The 12,416-nt window shown below is 49.9% G+C and overlaps 2 protein-coding genes across 2 annotated transcripts in view; both read right to left on the bottom strand.

Moving 5' to 3' along the window:
• Positions 1 to 10,588, bottom strand: part of LOC141971175 (uncharacterized) — a 46,323-nt gene extending 35,735 nt beyond the window's left edge. The window contains exons 1-4 of the mRNA XM_074928337.1: positions 10,584 to 10,588; positions 9,107 to 9,217; positions 7,753 to 7,905; positions 2,097 to 2,230 (exon numbers count right to left, since the gene is read on the bottom strand). Coding sequence (XP_074784438.1) covers positions 2,097 to 2,230; positions 7,753 to 7,905; positions 9,107 to 9,217; positions 10,584 to 10,588 — 403 coding nt within the window. The remainder of the gene's footprint in view (positions 1 to 2,096; positions 2,231 to 7,752; positions 7,906 to 9,106; positions 9,218 to 10,583) is intronic.
• Positions 10,589 to 10,654: 66 nt separating this feature from the next.
• LOC141971174 (uncharacterized) overlaps positions 10,655 to 12,416 on the bottom strand; it is a 47,999-nt gene continuing 46,237 nt past the window's right edge. The window contains exons 12-14 of the mRNA XM_074928336.1: positions 12,261 to 12,386; positions 11,583 to 11,654; positions 10,655 to 10,687 (exon numbers count right to left, since the gene is read on the bottom strand). Coding sequence (XP_074784437.1) covers positions 10,655 to 10,687; positions 11,583 to 11,654; positions 12,261 to 12,386 — 231 coding nt within the window. The remainder of the gene's footprint in view (positions 10,688 to 11,582; positions 11,655 to 12,260; positions 12,387 to 12,416) is intronic.

The raw sequence follows: 12,416 nt of genomic DNA, 5'->3' as shown, positions 1-12,416 counted from the left end.
AAAAGACACATGTGGATTGACGTGGCTAATCAGCAAAGAAGTGGCTTACAAACTGAATGAATTAAATCAATCCAGCCAAAGGGTGCTGCGGAGGAACATTCTGTCATGGCACTGCTCTGGTACCTCCTTCAGCTCCCAGGTGAAATCCTCAGACAAATGAAGCTGACAACAGAATTGCCATTTTCACCCCAACACGGTCTGGATTCCGTCCCAGGCCACGAGCCTGACAAGCTGTAGTAGCTGACAGACAGCTCTGCTCACATCTGTAGTAAAGACTGGCCCCACGCGTACGCATTACAGAATCCTCCCCTGCCCAGCCAAGCTGCAGCGGCTGCAACCCCAGGCACCAGCGCGTAGCGATGTCAGTGATTTCCCTGTGAAATTCAGTAATTCCTCTGCCACCACCAGCTCACTGCGCGTGCAGCAGAGAGGCAACAAACCCAACTGTGCCGGAGAGCTGCCACCGCTGACACACCAGCTGTCTGTCCCTCGTGGCCATCACTTCTCACCTTTCCCATTTTATTGCCCACCCCTTCTTCTTTCGATCGGTGCTTTTAAAATACTGAAGGGACAGATGCCAGGGACAGAAATCAAGAGTACCTGATGCAGAACCAATTAGGCAGATAAACGGTTACCCAGACAATGAGAATTAAGGGAATAAGGAGATTTTTTTTTTTCTGTGTTCAAAATCACTTGCGATTCCAACTGCATTGTTGGAAGTGAGGCCTCCTTAGGCAACTGTCAGAAAGGTGCCCCCCTGCTGAAGGAAAAAGGCTTGATTAATGCCAAACACAGATCCAGGGGGACTAATGAGGAAGCTGAGTAGCAGCAGCACTGCGGAATTATGAAAGTAAAAATAGGAATAGGAAGTAGGAATTTAGATCCCTCTCTAAATCTGACTCACTCTGAAGAAGGCTTTATCATAAGAGCTGAGCCCACCGCCTCTCCCGCGGGGGCAGGCAGAGTCCCCGACAGCAACAGGGACCGGCCCGAGGTGGCACATCCTGGGCGTGCAGGTGGAGCTGCCACGCACCGTTTGATACCAGAAATATTGCATTGGCCTGCCACAAGAAACGCCCCTCGGGCAGACTTTCAGCAAGGGCAGCCTCTCTCCGGTCTTTCTTTTTAAATCTGCCGACAGAAAGGAGGTGGGCCTCAAGCAGAGGGGGAAGGTCAGCTAGCTACAACAGGCAAGGGGAGCGGTCAGTAAGGGGAAAGGACGATGGTCCGGGGGGGTCGGAGCAGAGGAGGCACGAAAGGAGGGCTGGTAGGCCTGGGGCAGAGGAACAAAGGCTCAGACAAGCCAGGACCTGGAGGTTGGGGCAGGTGTCCCCTGAGCGGTGCCTGGGGCACTGTGGTGGAGAGGGGGCGGGAAAGAGCCTTAGGGAACAGAGCCCTGCACGGCCCCTGGCAACAGAGGAGAGGAGACCAGAACACTTCAGCTAGCGCTGCATCTTGCTGACCTTTTGCTGCTACGTGCTCTTCCCACCTTCCCTCCCCTCCTGCGCCCAGCACTGAGCCTCCCCCCTCCCCAGTCCGTCCTCCCCTGCCACCCACCTCGGAGCAGGCAGCAGCACCTTGCCCACGGCCTGCCCCTGCAGCCGCCATCTTCTCTTCACTCCCCCGCACTGGAGCTCCCCTCAGACTGGCCGTCTCCCTGCCCACACCCACCCCGGTCCCTCCTCCTGCTCTACCTGTCCTCGCCTGCTGCCATTCTCCCCCCTCACGGCTGTCCCTGCGCTGTGCCCCACTTCCCTCCTGCTTTCCCATCGCCCTCAGGCTCCTGTTGCAGCCTCTCAGACCTTCCTTACTCACTTCCTTGGCTCCGGCAAAACCCTCTCGTCCTGGTGCTTGGCCCAAAGAAGCCCCACTGATTTTATCACCCAGACACAGGCATCGCCACACTCCTCGCACCAGGTGTCCTCAGAGAGGAAGCCCCAGGCAAAGGCCGAGGCCCGCAATCCCAGACCCACAGAATCCTACTCTCCCGTTTTTCATCCCCTGCTTCTCTTTTTGTCCTCCATAGTTTGGACATTTGCTTCCACACATGGTGAGATCACTAACACTGAATCTTTCTGTTCAATGCTGCTCTTTACCTGGCTCAATGCACACTCCATCTCCAATGCACACTCCATCTGCCCCGGAACCCACAGGATTTTCCTCACGGTCCTCCTCCATCTTTTTCTTGGGAGGCACTGGCTTGTTGTCCAGGCCCATTGCAATAATGCACCTATAAAACAACAAGGAGAATGGGAAGGTATCATGTTTTTCTTGGTGTGAACAATGGAAGGGCAGCAGGCAGTCAGCTGTTCAGCTCATTATCAGCACTGAAACCGGGTACCCATCTGCCTCTGTGTTGCCACTCAGACCCCACGGTTACTGATAACCACTCCCTTGGAGAAGCACCCTGAAGTTCTCAAGAGCTCCACGACCACAGGTACAGTTCTTCCTTGAAGGAGAGTGACACTGTCCCCACTTAAAGGTGACGGTTGAAGTATAAACTGACTAAAATCAAAATGATCAAAGTGTCCATTCATTCCAAGCTACGCCAACAATGATCTGTGAAGATACAACCACTGAGAAGGGCAGGCAAGTGCCAAGGCAGACCCGTGCTGGATCCTGATCCTGCTGCAACACCCAGTACAGTGATAACTCTCGTTTTGGTTTTTAATTTGTCGGCTCGGTCTAATAATGGCGGGGCAAGAGGCAGATTGAAACTGAATTCTTTTCACTTTCTGTTCTGGTTTTCCTACCCAACAGAAACCCAAACAGTTGGAAAACAAAGCATTTTGAGTGACCTGTGAGACTGCTCCTCTTGTATAAAGAGGAGTGGCAGCCTCTGTCTCATGGTTGGGAGGCTCATCTGAGAGACCAGGGCTCCTGCTCCTGATTTCACGTTACCCGCAGACACGGAGAGCCACCCTACACCACCCACGAGGGTCGGGACACTGTGCTCTATGGAGTGTGTCGATGCAATTCTGCAAGCAGGGGGTGACATTGAAACCAGAACTTTCACCGTAGCTAACCACAAGTCTCTGGAAAACCATGTTTTCTTCACAGACAAGGGTGTCTTAAAATCTTTCCCTCCCCCAAAACTGCTGTTTAAAAATAAATTACCCCGTTCTCACAATCACAAAGAAAACGCCCAAAACGACAGTTAAGTCAGCAGCGCTCTGCGTACTTATTTCACCAGCACTTTCACGAGAGGCAGGCAAGGGGTGTAAGTGTGGCACCCCCTGGCCACCGCTCTGCTCAGGGATGAGGAAGAGCTGCAGGGTGCCAGAAAGATGACCAAAGAGGAAACAAGGGATAAATTCAAACTACTGGGCTGCGAGGTCCTTGTGAGCAAAGCACACTCGTCTCCATACCTGTAGCAGGGAGATGCTCCCTCCACACTGACAAATCTGAAGTATCCATGTCTGCCTCCCACTGTGGAGGGCCTCCGGTGTCTGTACTCACAGCAGCAGCTCAATCTGTCCACTGTCAGCCCGTTGAGAATAAAGGTGAGGCTGAAGGGGAAACCTCGGTGCCTCCTTGAGATGAACTGAAAGGTCTCTGCGGTCACAGAAGGGATTCAAAGAAGAGAGGTTATGCTTTGCTGCCAGGCTGTTGCAATCGTCGTATCTCACCTGCATCACCACCAGAGCACCCAGCCCTCTGAGGTCAGGCACTCTGGTTCTCGGGTACATTAATTAGTCGGTAATACCCCACCTCCTCCCCACACAACAGCCGCGTCTCTCTCCAACCCCAGAGTGCCAAGCTGGACACCCCTGTGACAAGCCACTCCATTTGGGCGCTCACAGCCACAGCAGAACAGAGAGCAGAGCCTCCCATCTCCACAAAATTAACTCCGCCCGTGCCTTACAGGAGTGGGCATCGTGCACAGGAGGTTTAGGATTCCTGGCACGGGCCCACCCGGTGCAGGGCAGCAGCATGTCAGAGCCCCCGCAGTGGGACACCCCTGGCAGGGGCAGCCGAGGCTCCAGATGAGCACAGCTCAGCACCAGCGGCTCTGGGCCCGCACGGACGCGGCTGGGCTCAGGGAACACCGGGCACTGGAAAGATGCTGCTTCTGGAGCCGTTCCAGCTGCTCTGCAAGGCACTGCTTGGCATCCAGGCGGGAGGGCACAGAGGCGGCCACCCCGCTCCCTGCCGGGGGGACGGGGTTGTACCCCCTCTACACCGGTCACCCCCTCAGGCCTGTGAGCGGGGCTGGGGACAAGAGGGGCAGGCACAGAGGACACAGCGGGGAGCCAGCCCAGCAGCCCCGTGAGCTGATCCGCGGGCACGCCGCGGTGCTCCCACAGCCTCGGGGACGAGCGGGAGCGCAGGGAGCTCTGCACCATCTTCCCACGCCCGCTGAAAACGCCAGCACAGGGGTTCTGTGAGCTGGAATGAGGGGGTCATCGGTGGAATCACTCCTCCTCACAAGTGACAATGTCCCAGCCATTGCCTCTTCCCAGGTTCCCAGAACACAATTCACCTTCCACTGGTGCTATGGAATTGCACTCACGTCAGAGAGATGGGAGTTGGGCTCCCCTTATCTACTTTTCCTTCTGGAGTAATAAGCAACATGCACCGATGTACTGTGTAAAGCCAGAAACAGATAACCCCTATTTAAGGACAATCTGCTCCTACTACTACTTTATTAACCACACAGCTCTATATGAAATTAACCTAAGCTACAGTATTTTGCTAAATTAGTTCTCTAAGTTTCTTCCACCATAATTTGCAGAAGTCATTCTAACCTCACTTTCAATCATGAAACAGTAGATCCAGATTTAGTGTGGAGGTAGATGGTATAGAAATCCCTGGATGCATATACCTTGACTGAGCTCAGCTGAAGTAATTTTGATACCACACCAACTTTTTAGCAAAAAAAAAATACATGATGTCACCAGAATTGATATGAATTCTTTGACTCTTCACCCTCACCTCCTTCCAATAGGTTGCCTTTGTAGACACAAAGGTTTTCTCCTCCACAGTGCTGCTGATAGACTGTGATTTCACTCCTCTTATCAGCATCCTTGCCCAATAAATGCAGATTTCTTCCCAGAAAGGCCATGGTGATACATGGGCCGCTGTGTACCCCGGACCTGAAGACTACTCCAGAATTCTGCAGCAGGAAAGACACAAAAAATGCATTCAGCTTCCAACTCTAACAAAAGGTGAACACAAAGAGCATGTACGTGTGGCGTACACTTGAGGCTTCAAGTCTTTTAAGATGAGCCTTGGGCTGCTTAAATTGGAAAGTGCTTTGTAACATGCAGAAGGGGAGGAAAATGTTTCAAACTGAAAATCCACTGCATCTAATTGCCCAAAATTGCAGGAACCGTGACCCGTATGGTCCCCCCTAATCCAGGGTTCCTACAATTCCCTTTTACAGGAGTCAAAACTGGCTGGAGATATAGTATAACAGATGAAGTTTTCACACACTCAAGGCATTTCCTATATCCCTCTGAAGTTATGGTACCAGATATGGTCACAGACAGGATCGGATCGACTAAACCAGAAGGCTTTAAGTAAGAGTTCCCATGGTTTTTCTGCTCAAGCACCCTTTTTTCCCCCAGCTGATGAAAAACACCAAATGTTTTAGTATATAGAGAGATGGGTGGCACTTACATTATATATATTCTATATATTAACTTTATATATATATTTATAATATATATATTTTAGTTATGAATTTTATTTCTTTCAAAAATTTGGTGAATATTTATGCAAACTAGGTAAACACGTCTTTCAACATTAGGCAAATACACCAACAAGGAAGATTATATACCTGTCCATAAACAGAGAAGTAGAGAGAGCTGACTTACCATCCTTGGAGGTACCTCTGCCTCACTGGGTACAGCGACGGGACGCAATTGTCTCCCTCTGGTCACCCCAGTTCTCACTGTTTTTCCACTTTTTTGCTGGGGTGGAGGTGGTGTTGGTATCAGACCGGTGTTAATGATGGAAGATATATTGGTCACGTATTTTACTGTATTTGGTCCTTTTATTTCACTCCTCTCCTCCTGTGAAAACATTTTAACAAGGTTAAATAGGTTATGCAAAACCAGCCACCGAGCGCATTGAACCAACCATGGTTTGACGGCTCTTTACACCTCGTAAGACACACACTTCTACAACAGTTCCGTAACTCGGTGCATGCACTTTTGTTCATGAAAAGATTTATGTGCTAAACATTAGGCAAATACACCAACAGGGAAGATTATATACCTGTCCATAAACAGAGAAGTAGAGAGAGCTAACTTACCATCCTTGGAGGTACCTCTGCCTCACTGGGTACAGCGACGGGACGCAATTGTCTCCCTCTGGTCACCCCAGTTCTCACTGTTTTTCCACTTTTTTGCTGGGGTGGAGGTGGTGTTGGTATCAGACCGGTGTTGTTGATGGAAGATATATTGGTCACGTATTTTACTGTATTTGGTCCTTTTATTTCACTCCTCTCCTCCTGTGAAAACATTTTAACCAGGTTAAATAGGTTATGCAAAACCAGCCACCGAGCGCATTGAACCAACCATGGTTTGACGGCTCTTTACACCTCGTAAGACACACACTTCTACAACAGTTCCGTAACTCGGTGCATGCACTTTTGTTCATGAAAAGATTTCTGTGCTAAAACCCTTTCTTTTAATTTGCAAAGCAACCGGCAGCTGCTTGGGAGCGTCACCCCCATAGGTATATACAGCACTGTGAGCCGGGTACTGCTTGTAACCGTGCAGGGTTCTGATCCCCAGCAGACGGAACCCCACGGCACTGCTGCGCTCCCTCCGCTGGCAAGCAAGTTCCAAAGCATCCCAAAGAGTCTCCCGACAGTAACATCATTTGGCATCAATTACACAAGATGTGGTTCAAAACGCTTCTCTCCCATTTGTAGTGGAGGTCTAGTCCTCCTTCAGGATGAAATGCAAACAGGCCCAGGGCCCTGAGGAGCAAAAGGCACCTCTAGAGAATAAATTCCGCAAACGCCGCGTGCTCTGGCTCTGAGCTCTGCGTCATGTCTGCATAGCCTGTGACTGATCTGGCTGTTTTGGCAGCAGGGAGCATTAAGTAGAAAGTGCCAGCAAATTCTTGGAGAAAGGATCGTGCCCATCACAATACAGAGCAAATGCAGGAGGGAGCTATTCGGCCAGTGTCTGCCAGGCAGTGGTCACAGCCCCATTCCAAAACACCCCAGTCCCGTGGAACTCCTAACACAAAACCAATTACATCATGTTTTTCTAGGACAGAAGTCCAAATCGCACCTGAAAGAAACTGTGTATGTACCAAGATCATGTCTGGCTACTCCAAAAAGCTCTCATTCTCTGAACCTGACAGTGTGACTTAGCAGGAGGAATGGTAAAAATAAATAAAGGAGGTTTTTTGCTACTTTGCAGCTGTAGATGAAGAGGAAAACTTGGAAGGCTGTGTGAAAATATTCCCGAGTTCTTGGTGTTAACCAGGTGGCTGCCTGCCTCTCTACATAACAGATAGTCTATGTGGAGGGAGAAAATGATGCATGCAGAGGTTTTATACTAAAAAAGTCTCCACATTTTTCCTCACTGTGATCAAGAACTGGGCATTAGACCAGTAAGTCAATGTCTTGAAAATTAAGGGGAAGTTTGAAAGGAGAGCTTAATAAAAAGCTGATCACCCTTTGGAAGGCATGTTGCCTGCAGTATACAGTTCTGGGAGCTGTAGTACTAAAGCAGTGTTATAAAGCTGTCCCTACAATTACATTATTTTCAGAATGAAATATGGCCTCACCCTGCCGGCAGGCTGTTGACTGACTTGAGGTGCCGGGCACTTCTTTTTAGCTGTGGAAGTATTGACAGCCCCCGCTGCAGCACAGAAGGGAAGTGGTGGGAAATGGAGTGAGTGCTGCAGATCCCCTGGCGCTGCATGTGGTCGCCTGGAAGTCTAGAAAAGGAAAAAGAAAACAGCCACAAAATCTCAGTGTATAGTTTCCAGTGCAGAGCAGCACCATAAGTAAAAAAAAAAAATAAATAAAAATAAAGCATTGATTGTGATATTTGGAAGTGATGAGTGGTTCTCAGGTACCTTCAGGATATTACATTTTCTCGTCTGCCTCTGAAGAGCCAGGCCCCTTTAGGCATCTCTCACTGAGCATCCAAATACTGGAGCATCCAGAATAACTCTTGACCATAAATCCAGGTTTTGCTACTGTCTCTTCACAGTGCAGCCTTGAAGCAAACACGTGAGCTCGCAGGCACGCCCAGGAACGCAGCCGGGTGCTGCCTTTTGGTGCCTTCAGCACACGCACGCTGAGAGAACGCACCACCAAAGCAGACCTACTTTTGTTCAATACTCTGCATTTTTATCACGTTATTAGTTCATCTTTTCCTTGTATACCCTTCAGAACACCAAGTCAAAAAGCTGTTCATCTGAGTTAACTTGCTGCCTTACAACAGGCAGACTCCCTGGATCGGTGCTGATGCGATGATGTCCACCATCACACATAACCACAGGCCCAAGTGTCCTCTTCCTGGAGAGGAGGTTACCCAGGACTGAAAATCTCACTTCAGTCTGCACCCACGATCATCACTGGAATCGAGAACCAGTCAAAACTGAGCCATATATTTGACCTTTGACCTTAGACGTTCGTATCATTATTTTTCCAGAGTACATTAACATTCCTTCTCTGCCTGTTAACAGAGAGGAAGAGGTTTCTGAGCCAGAGCTCCGAAGCACGGCCTTCTGGATGAGCTTTAGCCTTACTTCACCCCTTCACCTCTGTTTTCTAAGAGGCCTCCATTGCTCTCAGGGTTTTAGAACGCGCCTACAGCCGTAGCACCCATTAACAATCCTTAATGTACTGACACCGGCCTAGGCTTGGGCGACAAGGCAGAGAAAAGGGAAGGATTAAAGCAGATTTATCACAAAGATTTTTGTTTCCTCCGTTCTGATGTGCCATTCCTGCAGCATCGGCTTCTGCAGACTTCTCTTTAATGACACAACCCTGCAAACAGGAGGTCGGCCCCAGGGGATGGCGGATGGGGCAGTCAGAGCTCTAGACTAAGCCCAGACCTCACAGGCCTACGTGCACGCCTGCGCTGTGTGTGCTCACGCCAGCGCCTTCGGGGTGGCTGCTAAAACTCACCTGTTGTCGGGAGCGACCAGCGGCTTCTCTGCCAAGGGGAGGGAAGAGCCCACGATGATTTCTTGTACCGGCTGGTGGGTGCGGGAAGTGCCTAAAGCTGGCTGGTTCCGCCTAAAAGAAGAGAAATGTACGTCTCTGAGGTACTAAATTGTGGGCAAGAAGCAAACCAACATTGGCCTGCCAGCCCTAACAGCCATGTCTGAGCCTGCCTGCCAGCTGTCTCTCACTGGACAGCTGTGACACTGGGACGCCTGCTTAAGGAAGGAAAGGAAATCACGGGGAGAAGGAGAGAGACAAGGGAAAAGACCTGTTCCCACCTCTGACTCATTTCCCTGCAGCCCTCTCCAGCTGCTGATCCTCCCAAATGCAATTCATCTGCCTGTTTATGCGGATCTCCTGATTCTTGGCTTGGCTGAAGCGCATCTGCCACTTCCTTGCTCTGGCTGATGCCCCTCCCTCCCTTTTCTTTCCAAAAGCCCCACGTTGGGCTGACGACCCTTCTGGAGACAGACAGCTCTGTCTCCCATCCTCCCTTGCTCAGTCATCTGTCTTTCTCCTTTTCTTTCAGGTTAGCTACTCAGCCGAATTCACTGAACGTATGAGCTGAGGGTTAAATTACACTGCCAATTGCAGCCAGGTTCCTGTGTCCCGGCGTGGTACCGCAGCAGAGACACAGATCACCCATCTGCAGGTGTGTCGTGGTTCGAGCCCGCCGGCAGGCAAACGCCAGGCAGCCGCTCACTCACCCCCCGCTCCTTGGGCACGGGAGAGGGAATTGGAGGGGTAGAGGTGGGGAGACTCAGCGGTTGAGACAAAAACAGTTTACCAATTGAAATGAAACAAAACAACAATAATAGAAAGTAGAAATGGGAAATGCACAACCACCTGCCACCGCCCGCTGACTGATACCCAGCCTGTTCCCAGCTGGTGATCCCGGAGAAGCCAAGATCCTGAAAAAGCAGTCCTGGAAGCGAGAGAGAACAAACCCCTTCCCAGCCAACCCTCCTTTACATCCTGAGCGTGACGTTGCACAATGAGGAATGTTCTCCTGACCAGTTTGGGTCTGCTGCTCTGGCCATGGCCCCTCACAGTATCTTCTGCACCCGCCCATGGCAGGACAGGGGGAGTTGGAATGTCCTTGATCTCCTGGCAGCAACTGCACACATCCCTGTGCTATCAGCATTCTTCTGATACCAAATCGCACACTGAATCCAAACACAGCACTACTCTAGCTACTAAGAAGAAAAATTAACGCTGTCCCAGCCAAAGCCAGGACAGCAGGCGTCTCCCCTATGCTCCTCACTGAAGGAAGCAGTTTGGGGTTTTGTTCCAAAATCACCCAAGTCCAGACTCCCTTCACAGGCTGCCTTAGTCACGGCTTCCACTGGGGTGACTCTGCCAGCAGGACTTCAGTCAGTAAACAGTGCAAGTACCACAGCCATCGCTGTCTGTCATGAAAATCTCCTCCTTCCTTTACCTCATAAAGGTATTATTTAAAATCAGAAAGATTTGACATTGGTTTTCAGCTGCTCCAAGCAGCAGCTAGCTTCACAATGCATTCTTCGCGATGGACACAGGCTCCTAATAAAGAAAAAAGATGCTGAGTATATCTCAGCCAGAATGAGAACAACTTTTCCCATGTGAGTCCAAGTGACTTCATGGGGAGAAGAACTTCTGACTTCTGTGGGACTTCCGTGACTCTAACAACTACAGAACCAAGCCCTGCCTACGTGACACCAAAGCAAAGGCTTCTGAAACCTCTTTTCATTACTTACATGCTGGTTCTGCTAAATAGGGTGTGATATGAGCTCAGTGTGCAGCTGCAGTCAAGAGCAGATAGTGTCTAGAATTACTAGAAGAACTGCAACGTGTATCCTCAATTATTCATCCTCTTCTGGTTCCCCGTTTCGAAACAGAAAGAGTAGAACTAGAAACGGTTGAAAAATGGCAACAGCAATGAGAAGAGAAGCCTGGAATGGCTCATGGGCGAAAGCCTCAATAGACTGAGAGTCTTCAGCTTGGAAAACTGAGAAGGAATATGAAAAAGGTGTGTAAAACTACAAATGCCTTGGAAAAGAACAGGTATTAACTCTTTTCATAAGGAGAACAATGGAGCACCAAATTGCTCCAATTATCAGACAGCAGATACATTAATTATTGTGCAGAAATGCAAGAAAGTGCCATTTCCTACAACTCGTAATTAAATTCCACAACCAAGAACACTGCAGAACCAAAAAAATAAGTAGATTCCAAAGGAATTAGGGGTGTGAATTGAAGTTCCTGAACTGCTGGCTAGAGGAAGGAGATGGAACCTGGGGCAGGATCATCCTCTACTTATCTGTTTCTTGTACTTTTTCCGTAAACATCAGAGACAAAGCCGTTGGCTCAGCGAGCCTCTGGCCTGACCCACGGCTGTGGTTTAACCCAGGGCAAAGCTGCCGCGTCCCCCCAGCGCTGGGGAGCACTCCAGCCTTACCTTGACTTTCTGCGCCTTCTCCTTCCTGCCATTCTCCGCAGGTTTCTTCTCTGCTCCTGGCTGATGATGACGCTATCAATGTAAGAGAGAAACCTCGTTAATGGACGTTATGAGATGTCAGTGAAGGTAATAACGCTTCTGCTCTGCTTATCACCTGCCTGCTCCCTGGTTGTTTTCCTCACCGAGCCCTATTACAAAACCACTATTGATTCAACCCATTTGCATGACACCTCTGTAAGTTAACATCGGCAATTAACAACTGAGCATTTGTAAAGTTGTAGGGACCAACTCCATTCTTGAGACGTAACAGGAACGTGCCCAAACTTTGTGTTCAGGTGAGATATATGACCATGTTCCAACTACTGTTTCGACTGGAATTCTTTTAAGCCAGCTAGCCCTGTGCATATCATCCCACAACCTGATGAGAGCCGAAGGGCAGCACGAGAGCCAGGACAGCGTACGCTCTGATGAATGACGCTGCGGGCTGACAACCAGAGGCCAGCGGAGGTTTCACGCGGGGATGTCAAGCACAACGACTGTCCTTTTCCCAGCAGGACAGAGCCTTTCAGGGCACCGCCAGGGCGCAGCTACCACAAACAGTTCAGTATGAGTCCACAGCCCCTGGCTCTCAGCAGGGGAGTACCTGACATGGCTCACACGGCGCTGGTAAATGCATACCTCTCTGTCAGGGGCCTTATTAAACACGGTGCCAGCCAGGTACTCCTGTACGTATTTCAGGCGCTCCTCCAGTAGAGTATTTAGCCGGTATTCCTTCTCGGGTATTATTCTGCCACTTCTTGAGATCTGCCATAAACAAATATAATGTAACTGAGA

Source organism: Athene noctua, chromosome 28, assembly GCF_965140245.1.
Source record: "Athene noctua chromosome 28, bAthNoc1.hap1.1, whole genome shotgun sequence".
Classification (NCBI taxonomy): domain Eukaryota; kingdom Metazoa; phylum Chordata; class Aves; order Strigiformes; family Strigidae; genus Athene; species Athene noctua.
This window is presented reverse-complemented; position numbering and strand designations above follow the sequence as displayed.